Below are 27,449 nucleotides of genomic sequence, written 5' to 3' on the forward strand. Positions count from 1 at the left end.
GAAGCTAGGAGCTGGTCCAGATAGAGCAAAGTTGCTAAGAGCCTAGGAACTCTATCTCGCAGCGCGGTTGTCAGCAGTAAACCCTCAGCATTCCGCTCATCCCAGGTAAAAAGGTCTGGGGCCTTGTGTCACCCTCATAGGACGGGTCACCCGACACTGGTGGGCATTAGGTGGTGCGAAGACCCAAAGGTCAAAACACGGGCACAAGTATTCTCTTCTTCTTAAGTATTCTTCTATCTCATCCTCCAACCTCCTGGCAGAGCACAGTACTTCTTGGGTTGGGACTCTCACGACATCGCCCACTCTGCTTCTCTGATTCTTTGTATCTCTCAACACGCAACTCAGTTAGCACGACTATACTCTCCACTATACTCCTATCACAGATCTAGATCCTGTATTATCAAGTGTATTTCCAAGTGTATTATCAAGTGTAACGTATCCTATCAAAGCAAAGTACTTTCCAAGTAAACCAGAGATTATTTATGGTAAAGAGACTCTGTGATTCTTCGTCCCACACCAGCACAGTATACACACTCTCCTTGGGACATTTCCCCTTTTCTGTGGATGGCAGTACCGATAGTCCGGGAGGGTCACTACACCACTCCGCCCACCGTGATAACATCCTAAGGGACCCCATAGCAACCCGGCAGGACATTGTCCACAGGGGAACAAGGTACAACCAGCCCCCTAAACTAAAAGCAGGTGTGCCACCATACCTGTGTGCCCAACCGGCACTGGCCTCACAACATAGCATCACTGGGCCGGCAGCTTCTCCGCCATAGCACCACGGGGGCTCACCACAGCAGTACTGGGGGAAAGGGGCATCTACTTAATTGGGGAGGGGTTAACTACCTACCATGGGTAACATGGGGGGGGGGGGGCTCAGGGATCATCTACTTAATTTGGGGTGTGGTTTAACTACTGGAGGCATCTATTTATTAGGGAATGGGGGGTTAATTAACTTCTGGGGGCATATTCCCATCTGAGCTTAATGTCCTAAGTATTGGGGATAACAAGCTGACCACTCGGCACAATACTTTTCCATGCCCTGGGTGCTGCTGTAGTGTCCCACTATGGGTGGTTCTTCTTGTCTTTTCACATCCAGGTGAAACTAGTTCACTCAGGTGCCACAGCTAGTGCAGTTAGTTACTTGGCCCTACGTCAGCCACTAGGTGTCTCACTTCCCCTGTGCACAGCTGCAGTACATGTAGGAAGGTTTAGCCTGTTTTAAACTCTCTTACTCAAACACTTCCTGTGTGGTGGTATTCTGTCTCTAGTCCAGTCAGGAAGTGGTTGTGGTTAGCCAAAGAAGGGACAGCACCTGTACTTAAACGAGAAACTAACAGCAGTTATGCACTGCTACACCTAGACCCGGGGTAACCGGACAAATAGGAAACACCCTTGCCTACTCAGAGGATCTTAGCTTCAGGATATTTACCCCCTAAGAAGAGAGGGACTGATCCACAATAGAGCACAGATGCAAGTTAGCCGCTCTCTACTGACTACACTCAACTATGTGGGAAAACTTCAACTAGTAAGCTTTACTCAAAGGCAGAGGCAGTGCAGGCAGAAGACAGATTTATCTAAACGTGACTACAAGGTTTTCTTTAAGATACACTTCACACACATCCCAGCAGAGTATCGTACTATTTAGAAAAGGGCCCCTATCTACTGCTTCTCCTTAACTCAACTCCTACTCTCTTTTCACCTCAAGTTGCCTGTTTTATTGCACTGAGTACCTAAAGCACTGTTATATTTTTGTATCTCTCTGAAGCTCAAAGTAAAGTTCTACCCAGGTTCAGTTGCCGGCGTGTCCAGTGGTGGGTATTACCACTCCTAGGAACCGTGACAAGTTGCCCCCAAAACACCAGAGCCCACCAGCTGGTGCAACACCGGTATCCATCCCCCTGGGCCGCGGCACTGCCAACCCACGCTACATCACTACTGCTTGTTAAAGTGCTCTAGAGACTGAACAGTTAAAGGGGTATTCTAACTAAACCTGGTGCATTATCTTCAGATCCCGTCTGAACTATACCGCCTCCACTTCCGAGGCTCAGACAATCACTGGCCCCCCCGGAGCTGTCCCGTCTCAGTCAGTGATTGGCTGAGCGGCCTGTTAGAGGCGGGATCAAACATTCCAAGGCGGGAGAAGAAAGCTGTTGATTTTTAAATTTTTATTACAAATATTGACATTACACATTGTCAAAAAAATCCACAAGAACAAAAACAACGGATCTAAAATGAATCACTTCTACTATTTATGGCAGCGTTCCTGTGATGTGTGATCCAAAAATGTCTCTTTCAATAGTGTTCTTCAGTATTCATCCTTAAAGGGGAACTCTGGGTGAGCACCAAACCTGTAAGAATATAAAAAGTTAAAAATTTTTGCTTCTTGAAAAATGAGCTGCAATACTGGACACAACATATGTAAGAATAAGTGGAGAGTTTTTTTTCTTCTTTTTAATCACAGAAAACCCCTTTGACCTTAGGTTTATAAAAAAAAATTCACAAATAATCAAAATTTCTAGATAAATTCTGTTCTTAAAAAAAGATCTGAATTTTAAGGGAAAAAAAATTGCAGCTTGAATTTTGAGATGTCTATATTAAAAAAAAAAGTAGAAAAACATAAAATTCCTACATTTTAATCTCTCAATTTGTAATTTTTTAGTTCAGGATGACAATCGTCTTTTGTTACGGCTGGTAGGGAGTCTTAGTACAATGCTCTCTTGTGCCACCTATAGGACACTAAGGGCACACTCTGCCCCAAGACGAGAGCAAAAAAAAAACAGTAAAACGCTCAGGCCATATTGGCCTTGCAGTATGTCTACCTATAGGTAGTGTTGAGCAGACTTACCAAACTGGTTGGGTTCTGCAACATTCTCTGAACCTGAATGCTCAGCATTTGATTTGTGGAGGCTGGAGAAGATGGATGCTGCCCTAAGGAGTGCTGGAAAGCATGGATTAAGCCATAGCCCATAGGTTGTATCCGTGTTTCCCTGGCAGCCCTAGGGTGGCATCCAACTTTTCCAGGAACCAGCTTTCAGGTTTAGAGAACATTGCAGATCCTGACCAGTTTGGCAAGTACGCTCATTACTACATATAGGTGTAACTATAGAGTAGAGATGACTGAACATCTTTTCGTCTTTTTTTCTTTTCTTGTCAATTAGTAGAGTAGGGATTCCCAAAAATTTTTGAAACTATGTTTTTTTTAAAAAGAAAATTCTAAGCAAATTTGATTAGTTCACAAACATCTTTTTTAGAATTAAAATTTTTTTTAGAGTGCTATTTATTATTAGAATAACATCGCTCAGAATTTTCAGAGAATTTTAGGAAGAACGGATATGCAAAATAGCTCTCACACCTCTTGAGCAAAGAGATGTCCCTTCAAGTCAAGTCTCGCTCAGTCAAGGAGCCTTAGAACATTGACCGGTGATTTTTATGCCAAGCCTAACAATCTCTCCAAAAGGAAAGATTTTCCATCTGCATACAGCTGTTTTTGAGGGTTTTTTGCCCCTCATCAGTGCAGAGCAGGGTCTTTATGACGGGCTCTCCTTAAGGAGAGTCACTTAGAAATTTAAAAATTTTTGGAATTTTAAATTTCTTAGAATAACAATTTTTGTTCTGGCTAGTAGGAAGGCTTTAATACAATGCTCTCTGACTAGACATGAGTTTCCAAAAGTTTGGTTAGGTAGGTTTATGAATTTTTTGCATAAAATTTACAAACTTGGGAACCAAACCTTAACAAATATCAATACTTACCAGTCGCGTGGACTGGTGTCCTCTTTTGTGTTTCCAGTGTCCCCATAGCCAAAATCCTGCTCAGCCAATCACAGACTGAGAGAGAGCACCACGACCAGTGATCGGCTGAGCGGGCTGTCACTCTTGTCTGGAGTGCTGTCCTGTCTCCGTCAGCTACTGGTTGGCTGAGCGGGCTGGAGGCACCAGAAACACAGAGAAGGATACTGGGGGAGTGTGGACAGGTGAGTGTGCCATTTTTTTTTATGCAGCCACCATTACAAGCTAATTTGAAAACAAATTTTGCAAAAATTTGCTTTGTTCATCCCTATCTGTGACCCAAACTTACAGCACGATATGAACAAAAATTTTAGTTTTGGGTGAATTCAATCGTATCTACTGAAATAGGATGTCCTGTTTTTGACAAGTGTCCCTGCTCCTGTATGATATTTGCCCAGACTGAACCCCGTATGTTTTGGATCTATTTATTTTATTTTTATTTTTTTTGGATTTAAAGCAAATTTGATTAGTTCACAATAAATTTGAGAATTTTTTTAGAGAATTTTCTTCTTTTATCAACTTTTTGTTTAGGATTTGAAGTTTTTGTTATTTTTCCAGAATCTTATATTTTTACATTCAAATTGCAGATTTTTTTTATTTTTAATTTTGTGCTAATTTCCTAAGCCAAATTACCCTTTTTTATTTTTTAATTACATTTGATCTAATTATATTCGTGTGACTCCTGATCCACAGTATTTTGTCAGCCGCTCTCCGGATAGGATTACACTACGATGTCGTAATAACGAGGGGAGATTTGGGTAAATAGAATTTGATAACCTGTTGACAAAAATAAGAAAATGTTTTCGATTCAGAATCTGGGGAAAATGTTGAAATGACCCAGTTAGGATATTGCACAAAGCCTCATTGTTATACGTTCATTGTGACTATGGACGGAGTTCTTCATTACTATCGGGCTTGGGGGTTGCGTTTTCGGTGCCAAAAACTATTCCTGGCAGCTTGACCTCAGCCGATTCCCCGAACACCTCGCTGCTAATGGAGGCCGTTCCTAAACTGTTTACATGTGGGGATGTGATTGCACCTCAGGTCTGCTTCTCCTCCAGCCAAAGAGGAAATGAAGGTTTCAATTTGTGTAGATTTACACTAACAATGAAATCTAAAGAGAACCAGGAGGCTCGTAAAAATGGATCCAAAAATTTTAAATATTAAAAAATTTGAAAAATACTTAAAAATACACTAAATACCTAAAAAAAAAAACAGAGGTTCAAACTGATATTTTAAAGTTTGAAGACGTACAAAGGTAGATCCACATAGCGCAGGTTTCTGTCAATTCCATCGATGGTTTTCATGTCCTCGGGGGTCAACTCAAAGTCGAAAACCTGCAAAATGAGCAAAAATCATTCACCCATAAGGAAATGTATCAGTGAGTGGAGAAGAGCTGTATAAATCTGTATGTAGTGAGCTCTTCCTAGTGGTGTCTGTATAAACCTGTATGTAGTGAGCTCCCCCTAGTGGTGACTGTATAAACCTGTATGTAGTGAGCTCCCCCTAGTGGTGACTGTATAAATCTGTATGTAGTGAGCTCTTCCTAGTGGTGTCTGTATAAATCTGTATGTAGTGAGCTCCCCCTAGTGGTGACTGTATAAATCTGTATGCAGTGAGCTCCCCCTAGTGGTGTCTGTATAAATCTGTATGCAGTGAGCTCCCCCTAGTGGTGACTGTATAAATCTGTATGTAGTGAGCTTCCCCTAGTGGTGACTGTATAAATCTGTATGTAGTGAGCTCCCCCTAGTGGTGTCTGTATAAACCTGTATGTAGTGAGCTTCCCCTAGTGGTGACTGTATAAATCTGTATGTAGTGAGCTCCCCCTAATGGTGACTGTATAAATCTGTATGTAGTGAGCTCCCCCTAGTGGTGACTGTATAAATCTGTATGCAGTGAGCTCCCCCTAGTGGTGACTGTATAAATCTGTATGTAGTGAGCTCCCCCTAATGGTGACTGTATAAATCTGTATGTAGTGAGCTCCCCCTAGTGGTGACTGTATAAATCTGTATGCAGTGAGCTCCCCCTAGTGGTGACTGTATAAACCTGTATGTAGTGAGCTCCCCCTAGTGGTGTCTGTATAAACCTGTATGTAGTGAGCTTCCCCTAGTGGTGTCTGTATAAACCTGTATGTACTGAGCTCCCCCTAGTGGTGACTGTATAAACCTGTATGTACTGAGCTTCCCCTAGTGGTGACTGTATAAATCTGTATGTAGTGAGCTCCCCCTAGTGGTGACTGTATAAATCTGTATGTAGTGAGCTCCGCCTAGTGGTGACTGTATGAATCTGTATGTAGTGAGCTCTTCCTAGTGGTGACTGTATAAATCTGTATGCAGTGAGCTCCCCCTAGTGGTGACTGTATAAACCAGTATGTAGTGAGCTCCCCCTAGTGGTGTCTGTATAAATCTGTATGCAATGAGCTCCCCCTAGTGGTGACTGTATAAATCTGTATGTACTGAGCTTCCCCTAGTGGTGACTGTATAAATCTGTATGCAGTGAGCTCCCCCTAGTGGTGACTGTATAAATCTGTATGCAGTGAGCTCCCCCTAGTGGTGACTGTATAAATATATATGCAGTGAGCTCCCCCTAGTGGTGACTGTATAAATCTGTATGTACTGAGCTTCCCCTAGTGGTGACTGTATAAACCTGTATGTAGTGAGCTCCCCCTAGTGGTGTGTATAAATCTGTATGCAGTGAGCTCCCCCTAGTGGTGACTGTATAAATCTGTATGCAGTGAGCTCCCCCTAGTGGTGTGTATAAATCTGTATGCAGTGAGCTCCCCCTAGTGGTGACTGTATAAATCTGTATGCAGTGAGCTCCCCCTAGTGGTGACTGTATAAATCTGTATGCAGTGAGCTCCCCCTAGTGGTGACTGTATAAATATGAATGCTTTATAAGCTCCCCCTAGTGGTGGCTGCAGACAGTATCAATGAACTCTCGTGAAAAGGAAAGTACAGAATGGGGCTCAGAACCGTATAACAATTTGGGGGCATTTATCTAAGTAGCGGCAGGTACAAGACCATGCACTGTAAGCCACACCTCCTGTAGGCTCTCGGCTGTGATGAGGTGTCCCCCATCTCGGCTCTGCTATACGGCTTATAAGTAAATAGTTATTAATTGGACTTTCCCTGATTTAATCTTTGACCTTGAAGTTTTCCTTGATCCGGGCCGGAGTGTAGCTTTTGCTTACGGCCACCACTCCGCGCTGGATTTGGTAGCGGATGGCGATATGTGCCGGGCTTTTACCATACTTCTTCCCGATCTCGGCCAACACGGGGTCCTCCAGCAGGACAGGGGAGCTCTGATTCACCCTGAGGGGGGGGGGAAGTGGCTGTTAAATTTTTTTTTTTTTTTTTACTGCCCAATATTTATATTACCAAAATCAGGACATTTAAAGGAGAAGTCCAGCAAAAAAATAAATAAATAAATTTTTTTTCTAATGAACTGGTGCCAGAAAGTGCCAGAGATTTGTAATTTACTTCTATTAATAAAATAATCTTCCAGTACTAATCATCTGCTGAATGTTCTGCAGGAAGTGGTGTATTCTCTCCAGTCTGACACAGTGCTCTCTGCTGCCACCTCTGTCCAGAGCAGGAGAGGTTTTCTATAGTGATTTGCTGCTGCTCTGGACAATCCCTGACATGGACTGAGGTGGCAGCAGAGAGCACTGTGTCAGACTGGACATGCAGTAGCTGATAAGTATTGGAAGACTTCTTAATAGAAGTAAACATCATTGAGAAGGTTACCGAATCCAGACGGGAGCTTATATACAACAACTGACGGGAACGCACCAGTCCTTGTGTCTGTGTGACCCCAGGATGCTGTACCCCGCCAGCAGGATGTCCTTAGATCTGCAATATTCCAGCAGTTTGCTCTGGTTCAGGTACGGGTGACATTCAACCTAGAAAAAAAAAGCATAAATGTGACATAAAGTTAAAGGGACACTTCGTTTCAGATTTGCAATTTACTTCTATTTAAATATCTTCAGTCTTCCATTACTTATCAGCTGCTGTATGTCCTGCAGAAAGTGGTGCATTCTTTCCAGTCTGACACAGTGCTCTCTGCTGCCACCTCTGTCCATGTCAGGAACTGTCCAGAGCAGCAGCAAATCCCCATAGAAAGCCTCTCCTGCTCTGGACAGTTCCTGACATAGACAGAGGTGGCAGCAGAGAGCACTGTGTCAGACTGGAAAGAATACATCACTTCCTGCAGGACATACAGCAGCTGATACTGGAAGATTTTTAAACAGAAGCAAATTGCAAATCTGTATAACTTTCAAACACGAGTTGATCTAAAGAAAAAAATAAATGAATACAAAATTTCTGAAGTTCCCCTTTAAGCATTACATACTGTTCCTGTAGAGGAAATGAAGCTCTGACCATATAGAATGTTGGGTCCATGTAGCTTCGTCCTTACCTGGTTCACAGCTGGTTTGTACTTCAGACCCGGCTTGTTGAGGATCAGTTCCAGCTGACGGCGGTTAAAGTTGGAGACGCCGATAGATTTCACCAATCCGGCATCTTTACATTTCTCCATGGCCTAGGAATAGAGGAGAGTCGTGGTATGATAGAGCAGGTAAAAGGGGTACTCCAACGAAAAGCTTAGACATTCAAGTCTTCCCGTACTTATCAGCTGCTGCATGTCCTGCAGGAAGTGGTGTATTCTCTCCAGTTTGACACACTGCTCTCTGCTGCCACCTCTGTCCATGTCAGGAACTGTCCAGAGCAGTAGCAAATCCCCATAGAAAACCTCTCCTGCTCTGGACAGTTCCTGACATGGACAGAGGTGGCAGCAGAGAGCACTGTGTCAAACTGGAGAGAATACACCACTTCATGCAGGACATACAGCAGCTGATAAGTACTGGAAGACTGGAGATTTTTTTAATAGAAGTAAATTACAAATCGGTATAAATTTCTGTAACCAGTTGATTTGGAAGAATATGATTTATACTGGACAACCCCTTTAAGGTGAACAACCTAAGAGGGATTGAGCGACTAAGCTATGATGCTAGTTCCCCTCCTGAGCCCCAATGTTCCTACACAGTGTAAGAGAGAAGGACATGATCCATCCGTCCGGGGATCAAATACTATCACTTACCTCCCAAATTACACACAGATCTGTGGTTGTATCGAGTAGCGGCTGCCCATTTCCATCCATAGGGATCAATCCTCCTCCAGCCTAGGAAATAAGAGCAATCCATCAATCGTGTAACAGCTCGGAGTATACACAGAGTGCTGGACCATCCACTGCCGCACAGGCCAGGTGGCAGGAGACCAAATCTGAGTCAGCCGAGCCGAGTGTTCATGGGAGAGTTATGTAAGATTACCGGGCGGGAAACCTATGGTGTGTATAACGCTAGATACAGGATAGATAGGAGATAGATATGTGGTGGCCCCCGAATGGTGTTGTAGCGGTGGGACGGCCGGTCACTTACTAGATGGAAGTGTGACACCACTCCGGTGGTGGATGGCCGAGATACAGCCGGACCTTAAGGGTTTTGTCCTGTGACGCCAGTGCCTGGTGGGCACATAGGTGTGATGGCACGCCTGCTTTTAAGGTGTAAGGCCGGTTGTACCCTTGTTCCCTGTGATCGGTGTCCTGTCGGGTTGCTGCAGGGTCCCTTGGGATAGTGTAGTCACAGGTGGTCCGAGCGGTGTAGTGACCCTCCCGGACAGTAGGACCCGCCACCTACAGAAAGGGGAATCTCCCAAGGTTGCGGTGAGTATGCTGTGCAGGTGGTAGTGAGTAATCACAGACTCAGTAATAACGTTGACTTGGTTACTACTTGTAAATGTGCAGCAGGGAATACAACCAATCTTGAAATACACTTGATACAGTTCCAATAAATACAAGAACATAGAACCACCAGATCTGTATGAGAAGTGCTGAGTAGGATGTAGTAGAGTTGATAAGGTGGTACTGAGGTAGCATTGTAGAGAGGAGAGTGCCGTGAGAGTCTCAACAATAGGTAAAGGGCTTTGGAGGTTGGAGTGTAGAGAAGAATACTTGTAGAAGAAGAAAAAACCTGTGCCTGTGTATTGATTTGCTTATAGTCTTCACACCACTTTATGCCCACTAGCGTAGGCAGAACCGTACTAACGGGTGACACAGGCCCCTGGGATGGGCGGGATGGGCAGAATTGTCCGAGTACACCCGCGCTGCGAGAGTTCATAGTCTTTTAGTAACTTTGCTCCACCCGGATCAGTTCCTAGCTCTTTGGCTTTTGTATGGATACTGTCCTGCACTGTAGTGACTCCTAGTCCTCGGCGTGGGTTGAGGTGATCTGTTGGCTAGTCCTCTCTTGAAGGGCTTAACAGTGCATCACACAACGTGTTTGATGCTTCAAGAAAGAGGTTGGTAAGAGAGCTCTGTTCTGCACCTTACCCATGCGGGGCACTGACTAAAACTAACTTGCAGAGGGGACCTGGCAGAGGGCCAGGGCCCAGGTAGAACCACTGAGAAGAGTTATCTGAGCTGCATCCTTTATTCACCAAGGATAAGCTAAGACTCCTCCTCACCCAAGGAACTAACTTCCTAACCAGCATGTAAGGTGCGCTGTGGTTGGGTGGAAAGAGTGCAATAGAGAAGGGAAAAGGAGAGAGAGAAGATAGGACAAAAGAAAGAAGAAATCCTACTGGTTAACAGAATCTGGGACTTACACAAATCTTTAAGACACTTCAGCTGTGCAGCTTCTAGACCAGGGGTGGGGAACCTCCGGCCCGCGGGCTGCATCCGGCCCCTGAGACCTCCTGATGCGGCCCGCAGCTCCCCTTTGATGCGCACCGCTCTGGAGGAGGAAGGAGCCGGCATACACAGCATCCTCAGGTGTCTGTGACAGCTGCCAGGAGGATGCTGTCTGTGCCGGCCCCTTCCCCACTAGAGCGGCGCGTGTCTTCAGTCTCCTGCGGGCCGCGCGCGATGACGTCATTTCATCGCGTGCCGCCTGCAGGAGAAGACCAGCACAGAGGACCTGGGAGAGAAGACGACCTGGGAGAGAAGAGGACCTTGGACAGAAGAGGACCTGGACAGCGTGGGAGCGGAGGTAAGGTGAGTGGGATGTTTATTTTTTTTATTTGGGGGTTAACTAGGCTACCAGGGACAAGACTGATGGGGGTTAACTAGTCCACCAGGGACATGCCTGATGGGGGGGATAACTAGGCTACCAGGGACATGCCTGATGGGGGGGGGGGGGATAACTAGGCCACCAGGGACATGCCTGATGGGGGGGATAAATAGGCTACCAGGGACATGCCTGATGGGGGGGGGGATAACTAGGCTACCAGGGACATGCCTGATGGGGGGGGGGGGGGGATAACTAGGCTACCAGGGACATGCCTGATGGGGGGGGGATAACTAGGCTACCAGGGACATGCCTGATGGGGGGGGGGGGGATAACTAGGCTACCAGGGACATGCCTGATGGGGGGGGGGGATAACTAGGCTACCAGGGACATGCCTGATGGGGGGGGGGGATAACTAGGCTACCAGGGACATGCCTGATGGGGGGGGGGGATAACTAGGCTACCAGGGACATGCCTGATGGGGGGGATAACTAGGCTACCAGGGACATGCCTGATGGGGGGATAACTAGGCTACCAGGGACATGCCTGATGGGGGGTTAACTAGGCTACCAGGGACATGCCTGATGGGGGTTAGCTAGGCTACCAGGGACATGCCTGATGGGGGTTAGCTAGGCTACCAGGGACATGCCTGATGGGGGTTAGTAGGCTACCAGGGACATGCCTGATGGGGGTTAACTAGGCTACCAGGGACATGCCTGATGGGGGTTAACTAGGCTACAAGGGGCATCACTGGGGGTTAACTACAATAGCAGGGGCATCACTGGGGGTTAACTACAATAGCAGGGGCACTAGGGGAACAATACTTTGCCTTGCCCTGTGTGCTGCAAACCCCCGCTACTAACTGCTGCGCACAGTATGTGGCCCTCGAATGATTTTATTAATGCCCGACCGGCCCTCAACATTGAAAAGGTTCCCCACCCCTGTTCTAGACCTTAGTTATACAATACAGCGACATCTAGTGGTCATCTTTGTTAATACTGTAGCTACAACAGGACCACAAGCAAGTACAGACTTTTGCAAAGGGTGTGAATAGTAGCAGAACCTACCTGAAGGGAAAACGGCCAGTGTATAAGGAAAAGGTCCATATAGTCCAGCTGCAGCGTCTCCAGGGATTGTCTCACATTCGGTTCCACCATTTCTGGTTTGTGAAATGTCGACCATAGCTGAAAAATAATAAAAGATATATGCAAAAGCGACCTGTTCTGCTTCACCCCTCCAAGCGACTCCCTGTGTGCATTTCAGAAGACACAAGATGGTGGTCCCCGAGTCTGGACGTGGCTGTGAGACTCCGGATTATAATAAAGACTCACGTAATAGGAGGGAACTCCGCATGCTTCCTGAGGTGACCCAGGCTTCCTGTATACTCCTCAAGGTTAGCACAATAGTCCACCTGCAATGCCCACAGCAGGATATCATGTATTAGTCATAATGGGGGAGATTTATCAAACTGGTGTAAAGTGAAACTGGCTCAGTTGCCCCCGGCAACCAATCAGATTCCACCTTTCATTCCTCACAGGCTCTTTGGAAAATGAAAGGTGGAATCTGAGTGGTTGCTAGGGGCAACTGAGCCAGTGTCACTTTACACCATGTTTGATAAATCTCTTTAGGCCCGGCCTAAGGCCCCTTCAGGTCCTATTAAAGAGGTACTTGTACGAACATCTCCTCCAAAGTCTCTGAAAATCCTCTTTAACGTCTCCTGTATTCCCTCAGGTAGTACTGGATATAATCTGGGATGTTTAAACTCATTTTCACAGGCGTCCCAATAAAAGTGCATGCAGTCCCGAGTGGTGAGGCCTAGCTAACCTAAGGGCCCTATTACACGGTACGTTATCGTGCGAAAAATCGTTAAATCGTTCATATTCAAACGATAATCGTTCTGTGTAATTGCAGGCAACGATCGAAAAATCATTCGTACGTCGTTGATCATTGATTTAGATCTGAACCTAAAATTATCGTTATTCGTTCGGTAATCGTTCAGTGTAATTGTACATTGTTCATTGTTTTGCTGGGATCAGAAGAAGTAAACGATCATAGAAACGATAATGATGATTGTAACTAACGATTATCGTTCTGTGTAATATGGTGAACGATTTCAGGTTAACGATAAACAATCTCGTTTGCGATCGTTTATCGTTAAAAATCGCTCAGTGTAATAGGACCCTCAGAAGTGGAGACCTGACGTGTCTCTCATCTTCCCACTCTTAGCTGGTCTCCATTTAGCCACCATTGCTCCATTTCAGGATAGGTTACCATCTTCTCTAGCCTTGTAAGTACTAGGTTGGTATAGCTTCACGAGGAACTCTGGTTCCAAGTAAGTCAGCGTCCTCTTCTTGGGGCCTGAAGAAGCGGAGACACTGTGGAACGGGAGTATCAGCAGATAGCCCTGTCCCAGACAACGTTTGTTACCGCTTCTGCTTTTAATTCCTATGGACGACCAATAAAGTCTGCATCTTTGTATGTCCACGAGGGTGAGTGCCACCGCTTCTTCTCCTTGTTCATGAGTTTATGGAAAGGGACTGCGTACCATCTGTGAGCTAATCCAGGCCTAATCTGCATCGGACAGCGCGCGGAAGAAAGCGTTTGTCTTTGGTGGTAGATTGGTTTGGTGGTAGTCTACTTTGTCACTATGGATGTGGTGCACGTCTTGAAGTAGATGTGTGCTGTGATAGCTGTGAAATTCTCTAGGCCTGGCCTGAGGCCTAACAGGTCATAGATATGGAGTGAGGAACTCATACAAACTCCTTATCATAGTCTCCTTCCTTCACAAAGGACTGAATGTAATCCAGGATGTTTCGGCTCACCTTCACAGGAATCCCAAGTGATGAGGCCTAGCTTATGTAATAAGAGAAGACTAGACAGTTCTCTCACCTCCTGACATTACTAGACTGAACTACTCCCTCTAGATAAAGTGAGTCCTGACTAGTTATTGGACAGTCTATCCTCTCTGTTTTTTTTCTCCTGAGGTGAACATACTAGGCCTGAATCTTCACCGAGGTCATCTTCACTGGTTGGGTTTGAACGTAGTAATAATGGACCTTAACCCAAGGCAGGATGAAGGTCTTGAAATGGGTGGTGGCTTTAGCCATGATTGTTTCTAGGCCTGGCCTGAAGCCCGGTCTGGTCTTAGATATGCAGAACCACTTCCACACTCTAGGGGCCAGGCTAAGGAGGCTCCTCCCATGCACCAGAACAGATTGTGATTGCTTTATATATAGGTTCCATCTCATAGCAGCATACTACAGCTTAGCCCCGCCTCTTTGACACTTTAGCTCTGAGCATGACCAATAGCTGACATATTCCCTTGGGGTTTTCTATATTGGTGACTCAGTATTGAGTGATGGGGTGGGATAAGGGGTCAGGGGGTCTAACAGAGGTCCTCCTCATCTTTTAGGGTCTATCTGCTGACTACGCTACATTGACCCGCAGATGTTTGGCAGAGAAACAACTACAAATCCCTTCCCCAGCCAGCAGCACATGTCAGGATACCGAGTCTTTGTTATAGGTTTTACATGCAGATATTTGACCCCTGCCTGGAACAACTTGGCTCTCCTTCATTACTTATAGCAAGAAAGTTCCATTCCTTAAGGAATAGGCAGCTTAATCCAACCACATGTGCCTGTGCCGCGGCCAAAACCAGATTTACCGCTGCAGTTACTGGGTCCGGAAGAGAAGAGGCCACCTGAAGAGGGGAGCCGCAGCAACCGACCAGGAAATTCCCATAAATCCAAGGTGCTGAGTGGCCGCTTTACATCTATTGTGTGTTATATAGATATAGAATGCTGCCAGATCTATTGTTTTTGTGTTATATATATTATGCTGTCATAGCTATTGTTTGTGTCATATCTATTGTTTGTGTGTTATGTATATTGTGCTGTCTTGTATCTGTTGTGTGTTACATGTAAGTTATGCTCTTATATCTATTGTTAGTGTTGTTGTATAGGTATATTGTGCTGTTTTACATATATTGGTTGTGAGTTATATATATATATATATATATATATATATATATATATATATATGTATACCGTATATTATGCTTTCATAACTATTGTTTGTATGATATATTATATATATATATATATTTATATTTATATATTTATGTTTTATAGCTATTTTTTGTGAGATATATATATATATATATATATATATATATATATATACATATATATACATACATAGATATGAAAGCATAATATACTGTATACATATTATATATAAACACACAACCAATGTATAACAGCACAATACACATATAGAACTCACAAACAATCCATAAGACACTAAATACATATAAAGCAAACAAATAATAGATATAAAACAGCATAATATATATACATATCACACAAATAAATATAAAAAAGAACAATAGAACTCACAAACAATAGCTATAAAACAGCGCACTATTCATATAGATCAGACAAACAACAGATAAGACAACATGAGATATATATATGAAATGTTGTCCTATCTGTTGTTTATCTGATCTATCAGAATAGTACGCTGTTTTATAGCTTATGTTTGTGAGTTCTATATATTTATTCTGCTGTTTTATAGCTATTGTTTGTGTGATATATTACGTTGTTTTTAATCTATTGTTTGTGTGATATATTACGTTGTTTTATGTCTACATTTTGTGTGACATATTATGCCGTTTTATATCTATGTTTTGTGTGTTGTTTATGTGTATTGTGTTGTCTTATATCTATGGTTTGTGTGTTCTATATGTATATTGTATTGTCTTATATCTATGGTTTGTGTGTTCTATATGTATATTGTATTGTCTTATATCTATGGTTTGTGTGTTGTATATGTACTGTATATTGTGTTGTCTTATATATATGGTTTGTGTGTTCTATATGTATATTGTATTGTCTTATATCTATCTTTTGTGTGTTCTTTATGTATATTGTATTGTCTTATATCTATGGTTTGTGTGTTGTATATGTATATTGTGTTGTCTTATATCTATGGTTTGTGTGTTGTGTATGTATGCTGTGCTGTTTTTCTTTCGGAGGACAGATGTCGTACCTCTTTGCTATCCTTGGTGTTAATGTGCCTATATTTGCTTTACACATAGGAGCAGCATTGGCCGGCGGCTGTCCTGGGGGAGAGAACAGAGACTGCAGAGAATCCTGACGCCTCTTCACCTAAGTATTATTATTGTTTAGGGGCTTTTTTGAATGAATAGATGCACAGAGGGGGCCTAATTACCGTATGGACACAGAGAGGGGGCTTATACGCACAGAGCGCCCTTCTATGATATATGGACAAAGAGGAAGCTAACTGCTATATGACGGCACGGAGAGGGGCCTAACTACTGTATGGATGCAAGGAAGGGCCTAACTACTATATGGGGGCACAGAGAGGCCTAACTATTATATGGATGCACAGAGGGGGCCTTACTACTCTATTGCAGGACAGTGGGGCCTAACTACTATATGGGGGCACAGAGAGGCCTAACTACTATATGGATGCACAAAGTGGTCTTAACTACTATATGGATGCACAAATGGGGGCCTTGCTACTCTATTGAGGCATAGAGGGGAATTAACAACTCTGTTGGGGCACAACAGGGACCTGACTACCTTATAGTGACACAGAGAGTCCTAACTAATATATGGGACTACAGAGGGGCCTTGCACCTCTATTTGACCAAGGAGAGGGCCTAAATACTATATGGATGCACAGAGGAGCCTAACTACTATATGGATGCATAGAGGGGGCCAAACTACTATATGAGGCACAGAATGGACCCAACAACTCTTTGAGATACATAGGGATCTAATTGCTATATTGGAGAAATATAGTGTTTTCCCCAGTTGGTGTCGCTATTGTGTTTCCTCCATGTATTATGTGTGTACTGAACAAGCACAGCTGAAGAAAGGAATAGGTTAACTGTTGATGTGACATGTTGTGTTTTGTCCCGTTACAGGTGCAGGCTCTCTTCCCTCACTTTTCCTCCTATCACCTCTCTTCTCGATAATCCACACACAGCCCCACCAATCACACACTAGCTAATGTACCCCTATAAAAAGAAGCTGGTTCCTGGTGGCAGGGTCTAGAAGTGGGGAAGCACTGAAAGCACAGTTCCTGCTGCAGTGATGCCAGGGCCTGGCTCAGGCCTTGTCAGGCCTTGTCAGGGACCTAGAGACTAATCTTTTCTTATGCAAGTGACTACTGCTAGCATGCAGCACTAGAAACCTTAGGAGGGAGTGACGTCCCCTAAGAAACCTTGTCCACACCAGGGATACCTTCTACAAGACACAGGGCAGAATCCACAGCTAGGTACTGACCCCAGTAGGACAAATAGCTTTAGGTGAGCAGACCTGCGCAGGGAACTGGGACCTGATACTACGCTAGCAGGAGGGGTAACCCGATACTATAGGGCAAAAGGCAGTAAGATTAAAAAATCTATACGTGAGAGTGAGTGTCTTCTTCTTCTGTTCTCCAGTACATCATTTATTATAAGACAAACTTGGTGGAGGGCATTTTTGCACAGGGGGCCATGAAGCCAAGCCGGCCCTTACCATAGGAAACCCTGTAGTAGACCCTGTAGTTCTGAAGAAATGGGGGCAATATGTGAAGAACCACAGAGAGAGAGAGAGAGAGAGAGAGAGAGAGAGTGATAAGTGAGAGGGGGGGGACTGCTGATAAAGATAGACGGATGGAGAGAGGAGATTGCTGGAGCAGTGCTGAGAAAGAGAGAGTGATGAGAAAGGGAGGGAGAGAGAGAGAGAGAGAGAGAGAGAGAGAGAGAGAGAGAGAGAGAGAGAGAGAGGAGACTGCTGGAGTAGTGAGGAGAAAGAGATAGTGTGAGAAAATGAGAGAGAGAGAGAGAGAGAGAGAGAGAGGAGACTACTGGAGCAGTGCTAAGAAGGTGAGAGTGAGAGAAAGAGAGAGAGAGAGACACAGAGAGAGAGAGGAGAGACTGCTGGAGTAGTGCTGAGAAAGAGAGAGAAATAGAATGAGAGAGAGATAAAGAGAAATAGAGAGAGAGAGAGAAAGAGAATGAGAGAGAGAGAGAGAGAGAGAATGAGAGACAGAGAATGAGAGACAGAGAATGAGAGAAAGAGAGATGAAACTGAGGTTAGTGACTTCCATAGTGTCTATGCTACACTGTGGCCGTTGTGGTGTGCTGCCCCATGTTTGTACTCTAATGTATTTGCACTTTGTCTCTTTCTTCATATTGCTTATGTATGATAAACTGTGAATGTTGCCGCCACCTAGTGGTTACCTGGAGTTAAGGGGAACGTATTGCTCAGATTTTTTTTTTACCGCTCAGAGCCAGATACATGCATTCATTTTCTAACCTGTTTCTGTTTTTCTTTTATAATTTCAATTTTTTCACAGGTTGGGGAAGGCTGAGCTGTGAACATCACCATATGTCTTTGCTATGCACTGGTGTCACCATTTGCTGCAATGCTGTATGGATCACTTTCCAGCAGGCTCCTCCTTATCATTACACACAGAACAGGAAGTCTCGTGGCTACATCCTCACCTTCCCAGTGTAGAACAGATCTTCCCGTTTTACCGTCCCATCTGCTATCTTCTTTTGAATCGCCCGGCCGACTTCTTTCTCATTGCTGTACAAGTGAGCCCCATCAATATGGCGGAAACCGACTTCAATTGCAACTTCAGTGGCCTGTTCACTCTCAGAGAGCGGGATCTAAAAGATGGAAAAGATGTAAGAGCAGTATGGAAGATGGGAGAAGATGTGCAACCATTAAAGGTGAGCAAAGTTTTCAAAAGTTCAGTTCACCGAAGTTTGATGTAAAGTTTGGATCTGTCTGAACCGAACCTTATACACACCGCACGTGTGTTAGTTCGGTTCAAAAAGTCTGCTCATCACTATTTACCTGTCCGTACTCTACCGGTGTCCTTCTTCTCTGGGGTTCCCCACAGCCAACAAAATCCCGCCCAGCCAATCACTGACTGAACTGAGGCCAGTAACTGGGTGAGCAAGCTGTCACTCTTGTCTCAACATAAGAGTGACAGTCTGCTCAGCCAATCATTGACTGAGTTGAGACAGTGCTGCTGCCTGCTTAGCCAACCACTGGCCACGGCGCTGCCTGGGCTCAGTCAGTGACTGGCTGAGCGAGCTGGAGGCAGCTATGAACAGCAGGGGACACCAGAGACCCTAAGGAGGACACCGGGAGAGCATAGACAGGTGAGAAGTCACCAAGGAACACCCTGACCCATGCCAGGAACACGTCAGAAAAGAGCAGGGCAGTATCTTGACAAAGATAGGAACTAGCCTCAGTAGGACAAAGCAACCAGTATACAAGGTCTACGTATCCTACTGCGCAGCACCGTTTAAAAAGTTCGCTCATCACTACTTACCTGTCCGTACTCTACCGGTGTCCTTCTTCTCTGGGGTCCCCCACAGCCACCAAAATCCTGCTCAGCCAATCACTGACTGAATCAAGGCCAGTAACTGGGTGAGTTGGCTGTCACTCTTGTCTCGAGATAAGAGTGACAGCCTGCTCAGCCAACCATTGACTGAGATGAGACAGTGCTGCTGCCTGCTTAGCCAACCGCTGGCCACGGCGGTGTCCGGGCTCAGTCAGTGGTTGGCTGAGTGAGCTGGAGGCAGCTATGAACAGCGACAGACACCAGAGACCCCGAGGAGGACACCAGGAGAGCATAGACAGGTGAGCACACCCTTTTGTAAAGATATTTATATGTGTGGCCGCCATCTTTACAAACAACTTCCGAACTTTGCAAGGTATATGGCAACACCGGCGCTGGCACACTAACGTTATTTCACAGCTTCAGAATCCCTTCTAACCGTAGATATCGGGGAATTTGACATGTGATATCTGTGACCATAAAGATCATATAACAACAGGATGTCAAACAACCGATCTACCTAGTGTGGTCCGTGTACCCGCGTAAAAATACTGAAAACGTGAGTGTAAGTGCCCGTCTCGCTAACAGGAAAAGTCTAGTATGTTTGGCCAGTCTATCCTGGATTTCTGGTCCCTGCTTGTACCTGTAGTGACGTCACTAACGCAGCGTTATAGAGTTTTCCCTGGAACTTTTTTGGACTGCGCACACAGTGAGACGCCACCTGCACTGAGTTATCGGATGGACTTCTAAGCTTGATCCACAGAGGATTGGAGAATTCTTGTTACAAAGTTCTCTAGATCTCCATCACCATCTAGTGTCAGACATAGAATATTACAGTTGTGCAGCTCTGTGGTGATAAAAACCCTGAAATTTAGGTTAAACTGAGATATTGCAGAAGATGCATGTTATATGTGGTGACCGAGGGGTCTGCAACAGGTGTTATAGCGCAGGCTAGCGGATGTTACGGTACTTGCTACGCCTGATACGCATGGACTTGCTACGCCTGGCTTGGCTTGCTAGTGGCGGTGGGCGAGCTGGGGACACGTAGATAGGCCAGCGCAACACACAGCTGGAACCACAGGTGGCAGGAATCACGGGCAGCTGGGACCACATGCTATGGGAAGCATGCAGAGGCTCCGACACTAGGGTCAGGGCAGAATGGGATTTATAGGGAGGTGATTGGTGCACTTGGCCAGATGCAGGACCCAAAGCACGGGTCGCAGCCACGTCCTTGACAGGAGCTGACATGTCACAACCCAGCTGATGGTCGCTCCAGTCACTGATTGGCTGAGCGGCCAATCAATTGTTCTTTGTCCAGTTACAGGTGCAGACTGTGTCCCTCCTTTTGCCCCAACCAATCACAGAGAAGCTTAGTATGCCCTAGAAAGGGAGCTTAGTTCCTGGTGGGTTGGTCTTTCTAGTCAGTCAGTGGAGAGAACACACAAGAAAAGACACAGTTCCTGCTGCAGTGAAGCCAGGGCCTGGCTCTGGCCAGGACCCTTTGTCAGGAAAGAGAGCAAGAGAGACAAGACACGGAGAGTTCTACAGCAAAGCAACCACTAGTATGCAGTGCTAGGCACTTTTAGGAGTAAAGGACGTCCCATGAGGAACACCTTGCCCACGCCAGATATATTAGCCACATCGTACAGGGCAGAGACCTGGATCCAGTTAGGCACTGACCCCAGTTGAACAAAGCAGTGGTTAGCCTACGTATTCCACTGCGTAACGCACGGCTGTTCTGGAAAGCTTCGGGAAGTCTGCTCAACCCAACCTGGGACCTTGTACTACCCTCACAGGACGGGTACCTTGACACTGTAGGGCATTAGGCAGTTGAGTAAATGTGAGTACAAGGATTTCTTCTTCTCTACTACAACTCAGCTACGCTATCCCCAGTAGAGCACAGTATTACGTTGGGCAGGGCCCTCAAGACGCTCCACTACTCCACTCTCCTCAACTCGCAGCTATACACTTCACTCTCCTGTCCCCACCTATTGTTGTTTCTGAGGCAGAAACCTATCTTTGTGTATTGTACTGTAGTTTCAAGTAAATGGACTGGTTAAGTCATTGGACTCTGTTTATTTATTCGCACCAACACACCAGTGTACACTTGGGCTACCTAAACCTGTGGGACCGGAGGCTAACCAACTGGAAGTGGGTAACAAGGCCACGCCAGGCTACCGTAACAAGTGCCCAAGTGACCTACACCGACATAGCTGCCACAACACTGCTATAGCTACCCCGGTTACGGGACTCAAAACTTACCTGGACCTTTCCTGGTCCACCGCACATATACAGCAGAGTTCCAGGACACTACATATACAGCAGGGTTCTGGGACACTATATATACAGCAGGGTTCTGTGACACTACATATACAGCAGGGTTCTGTGACACTACATATACAGCAGGGTTCTGTGACACTACATATACAGCAGGGTTCTGTGACACTACATATACAGCAGGGTTCTGTGACACTACATATACAGCAGGGTTCTGGGACACTATATATACAGCAGGGTTCTGGGACGCTACATATACAGCAGGGTTCTGTGACACTACATATACAGCAGAGTTCCAGGACACTACATATGCAGCAGGGTTCTGAGACACTACATATACAGCAGGGTTCTGGGACACTACATATACAGCAGGGTTCTGGGACACTATATATACTGCAGGGTTCTGGGACACTATATATATCGCAGGGTTCTGGGACACTATATATACCGCAGGGTTCTGGGACACTATATATACCGCAGGGTTCTGGGACACTACATATACAGCAGGGTTCTGGGACACTACATATACAGCAGGGTTCTGGGATACTACATATACAGCAGGGTTCTGGGACACTACATATACAGCAGGGTTCCAGGACACTACATAAACAGCAGGGTTCTGGGACACTACATATACAGCAGGGTTCCAGGACACTACATATACAGCAGGGTTCTGGGACACTACATATACAGCAGGGTTCTGGGACACTACATATACAGCAGGGTTCTGGGACACTACATATACAGCAGGGTTCTGGGACACTACATATACAGCAGGGTTCCGGGACGCTATATATACAGCAGGGTTCTGTGACACTTTATATACAGCAGGGTTCTGAGACAGACACTACATATACAGCAGGGTTCTGGGACACTACATATACAGCAGGGTTCTGTGACAATACATATACAGCAGGGTTCTGGGACACTATATATACAGCAGGGTTCTGGGACACTATATATACAGCAGGGTTCTGGGACACTATATATACAGCAGGGTTCCGGGACACTACATATACAGCAGGGTTCTGGGACACTACATATACAGCAGGGTTCTGGGACACTACATATACAGCAGGGTTCTGGGACACTACATATACAGCAGGGTTCTGGGACACTACATATACAGCAGGGTTCCGGGACGCTATATATACAGCAGGGTTCTGTGACACTTTATATACAGCAGGGTTCTGAGACAGACACTACATATACAGCAGGGTTCTGGGACACTACATATACAGCAGGGTTCTGTGACAATACATATACAGCAGGGTTCTGGGACACTATATATACAGCAGGGTTCCGGGACACTACATATACAGCAGGGTTCTGGGACACTACATATACAGCAGGGTTCTGGGACACTACATATACAGCAGGGTTCTGGGACACTATATATACAGCAGGGATCCGGGACACTACATATACAGCAGGGTTCTGGGACACTACATATACAGCAGGGTTCTGGGACACTATATATACAGCAGGGTTCCGGGACACTACATATACAGCAGGGTTCTGGGACACTACATATACAGCAGGGTTCTGGGACACTACATATACAGCAGGGTTCTGGGACACTACATATACAGCAGGGTTCTGGGACACTACATATACAGCAGGGTTCCGGGACGCTATATATACAGCAGGGTTCTGTGACACTTTATATACAGCAGGGTTCTGAGACAGACACTACATATACAGCAGGGTTCTGGGACACTACATATACAGCAGGGTTCTGTGACAATACATATACAGCAGGGTTCTGGGACACTATATATACAGCAGGGTTCTGGGACACTACATATACAGCAGGGTTCTGGGACACTATATATACAGCAGGGTTCCGGGACACTACATATACAGCAGGGTTCTGGGACACTACATATACACCAGGGTCCTGAGACAGTACATATACAGCAGAGTTCCAGGACACTACATATACAGCAGGGTTCCGGGGCACTTTATATACATCAGGGTTCTGTGACACTACATATACAGCAAGGTTCTGTGACACTACATATACAGCAGGGTTCTGGGACACTACATATACAGCAGGGTTCTGTGACACTACATATACAGCAGGGTTCTGGGACGCTATATATACCGCAGGGTTCTGTGACACTACATATACAGCAGGGTTCTGGGACACTACATATACAGCAGGGTTCTGTGACACTACATATACAGCAGGGTTCTGGGACACTACATATACAGCAGGGTTCTGAGACACTACATATACAGCAGGGTTCTGTGACACTACATATACAGCAGGGTTCTGTGACACTTTATATACAGCAGGGTTCTGAGACAGACACTACATATACAGCAGGGTTCTGGGACACTTCATATACAGCAGGGTTCTGGGACACTACATATACAGAAGGGTTCTGAGACACTACATATACAGCAGGGTTCTGTGACACTACATATACAGCAGAGTTCCAGGACACTATATATACAGCAGGGTTCTGGGACACTACATATACAGCAGAGTTCCAGGACACTACATATACAGCAGGGTTCTGTGACACTACATATACAGCAGGGTTCTGGGACACTACATATACAGCAGGGTTCTGTGACACTTCATATACAGCAGGGTTCTGTGACACTACATATACAGCAGGGTTCTGTGACACTACATATACAGAAGGGTTCTGGGACACTACATATACAGCAGGGTTCTGGGACACTATATATACAGCAGGGTTCTGAGACACTACATATACAGCAGGGTTCTGTGACACTACACATACAGCAGGGTTCTGGGACACTACATATACAGCAGGATTCCAGGACACTACATATATAGCAGGGTTCTGGGACACTACATATACAGCAGGGTTCTGGGACACTATATATACAGCAGGGTTCTGAGACACTACATATACAGCAGGGCTCTGGGACACTACATATACAGCAGGGTTCTGGGACACTACATATACAGCAGGGTTCTGTGACACTACATATACAGCAGGGTTCTGGGACACTACATATACAGCAGGGTTCTGTGACACTACATATACAGCAGGGTTCCGGGATGCTACATATACAGCAGGGTTCTGGGACACTATATATACAGCAGGGTTCTGGGACACTACATATACAGCAGGGTTCTGGGACACTACATATACAGCAGGGTTCTGTGACACTACATATACAGCAGGGTTCTGGGACACTACATATACAGAAGGGTTCTGGGACACTATATATACAGCAGGGTTCTGTGACACTACATATACAGCAGGGTTCTGGGACACTATATATACAGCAGGGTTCTGGGACACTACATATACAGCAGGGTTCCGGGATGCTGCATATACAGCAGGGTTCCAGGACACTATATATACAGTAGGGTTCCGGGACACTACATATACAGCAGGGTTCCGGGACACTTCATATACAGCAGGGTTCCGGGATGCTACATATACAGCAGGGTTCCAGGACACTATATATACAGCAGGGTTCCAGGACACTACATATACAGCAGGGTTCTGGGACGCTACATATACAGCAGGGTTCCGGGGCACTTTATATACATCAGGGTTCTGAGACACTACATATACAGAAAGGTTCTGGGACACTACATATACAGCAGGGTTCTGTGACACTACATATACAGCAGGGTTCTGGGACACTACATATACAGAAGGGTTCTGGGACACTACATATACAGCAGGGTTCTGGGACACTACATATACAGAAGGGTTCTGGGACACTACATATACAGAAGGGTTCTGGGACACTACATATACAGAAGGGTTCTGGGACACTACGTACATGATTAGGAGAAATATAGTATATAGAAGATTCCTGTATATGGAAATACATCAGGTCATTACATATAATTGTGCAGCCCATCTACAATGATATATGAGGAGGAGCCTATATAGTAGAAGGGGCCCCATTACATGGACAATGAGGACACAGGATCTATTATGCTTCACTGTGAAAAGAATCCAAGAACTTCTCAGCTGATGGAATGAGTTCCGGCTGTACAGAGGCCATGAGAGGAGCCTATGGGGTCACATATATTGTGCTGCATATGTGACTCTCGCCTACATCCCTCCCTACTTGTGTATAGAAAGAGGCTGGGAAGGCTGGGAGAAGTCCTCCAGGACTGACCAGGAGACTAATACCAGGCACAGTATCCTAATAGCCTGCCCTATAGTGATCTCAGCAGCTCCATAATACAGCCATCTACAGTACTCTATATAAGAGCCAGATCCACGGAATATAATGGACCCATAACAGAACCAGCCTCAGTGTCCCATAACAGAACCAGCCTCAATGCCCTAAAACAGAGCCAGCCTCAGTGTCCCATAACAGAACCAGCCTCAGTGTCCCATACCAGAACCAGCCTCAGTGCCCCATAACAGAACCAGCCTCAATGCCCTAAAACAGAGCCAGCCTCAGTGTCCCATAACAGAACCAGCCTTAGTGCCCCATAACAGAACCAGCCTCAATGCCCTAAAACAGAGCCAGCCTCAGTGTCCCATAACAGAACCAGCCTCAGTGTCCCATAACAGAACCAGCCTCGGTGTCCTATAACAGAACCAGCCTCAGTGTCCCATAACAGAACCAGCCTCAGTGCTCCCATAACAGAACCAGCCTCAGTGTCCCATAACAGAACCAGCCTCAGTGTCCCCATAACAGAACCAGCCTCAGTGTCCCATAACAGAACCAGCCTCAGTGCTCCCATAACAGAACCAGCCTCAGTGTCCCCATAACAGAACCAGCCTCAGTGTCCTAAAACAGAGCCAGCCTTAGTATCCCATAACAGAGACTGCCTCAATGCCCTAAAACAGAGCCAGCCTCAATGCCCTAAAACAGAGCCAGCCTCAGTGTCCCATAACAGAACTAGCCTCAGTCTCCCATAACAGAACCAGCCTCAGTGTCCCATACCAGAACAAGCCTCAGTGCCCCATAACAGAACCAGCCTCAGTGTCCCATGACAGAACCAGCATCAGTGCCTAATAACAGAACCAGCTTCAGTGCCCCATAACAGAACCAGCCTCAGTGCTCCCATAACAGAACCAGCCTCAGTGTCCCGTAACAGAACCAGCCCCATAACAGAACCAGCCTCAGTGCTCCCATAACAGAACCAGCCTCAGTGTCCCATAACAGAACCAGCCTCAGTGTCCCATAACAGAACCAGCCTCAGTGTCCCCATAACAGAACCAGCCTCAGTGTCCCATAACAGAACCAGCCTCAGTGCAGTTGCATCAAATTCAGATCTACACATCTATAGTAGCTACACTGTTACTGGGTTGGTATGTAAGACCTCCCCATATGGGTGTAACTCTCTGCAGTACTCACATACTCAGGCGCATAGGTCCCAAATCCAATAACCGGTATCCGGTTTCCATCATTCATTAGGAATGAGATGGCTGCCATTTCTGAGGACTGGAGAGTAATGTCTGCGAGGGTGGATAGTAAGGTCTGTGAGGGTGGATAGTAATGTCTGTGAGGGTGGATAGTAATGTCTGTGAGGGTGGATAGTAATGTCTGTGAGGGTGGATAGTAAGGTCTGTGAGGGTGGATAGTAATGTCTGTGAGGGTGGATAGTAAGGTCTGTGAGGGTGGATAGTAATGTCTGTGAGGGTGGATAGTAATGTCTGTGAGGGTGGATAGTAATGTCTGTGAGGGTGGAGAGTAATGTCGGTGAGGGTGGAGAGTAATGTCGGTGAGGGTGGATAGTAAGGTCTGTGAGGGTGGATAGTAATGTCTGTGAGGGTGGATAGTAATGTCTGTGAGGGTGGATAGTAATGTCGGTGAGGGTGGAGAGTAATGTCGGTGAGGGTGGATAGTAATGTCTGTGAGGGTGGAGAGTAATGTCTGTGAGGGTGGATAGTAAGGTCTGTGAGGGTGGATAGTAATGTCTGTGAGGGTGGATAGTAATGTCTATGAGGGTGGATAGTAATGTCTCTGAGGGTGGATAGTA

At 45.7% G+C, this 27,449-nt stretch overlaps 1 protein-coding gene across 1 annotated transcript; it reads right to left on the reverse strand.

Moving 5' to 3' along the window:
- Positions 1–2,292: 2,292 nt before the first annotated feature.
- Positions 2,293–27,449, reverse strand: LOC138788475 (aldo-keto reductase family 1 member C1-like). Its single transcript, XM_069966358.1, has 9 exons — positions 26,825–27,449; positions 18,375–18,542; positions 11,923–12,039; positions 8,893–8,973; positions 8,212–8,334; positions 7,587–7,696; positions 6,941–7,106; positions 5,050–5,132; positions 2,293–2,357 (listed from the first exon to the last, which is right to left on the reverse strand). The coding sequence occupies exons 1-9, from the start codon at positions 26,900–26,902 to the stop codon at positions 2,315–2,317; spliced, it is 969 nt and encodes a 322-aa protein (XP_069822459.1). The 5' UTR covers positions 26,903–27,449; the 3' UTR covers positions 2,293–2,314.

The sequence above is a fragment of the Dendropsophus ebraccatus genome, chromosome 1, assembly GCF_027789765.1.
Source record: "Dendropsophus ebraccatus isolate aDenEbr1 chromosome 1, aDenEbr1.pat, whole genome shotgun sequence".
In the NCBI taxonomy this organism is placed as follows: domain Eukaryota; kingdom Metazoa; phylum Chordata; class Amphibia; order Anura; family Hylidae; genus Dendropsophus; species Dendropsophus ebraccatus.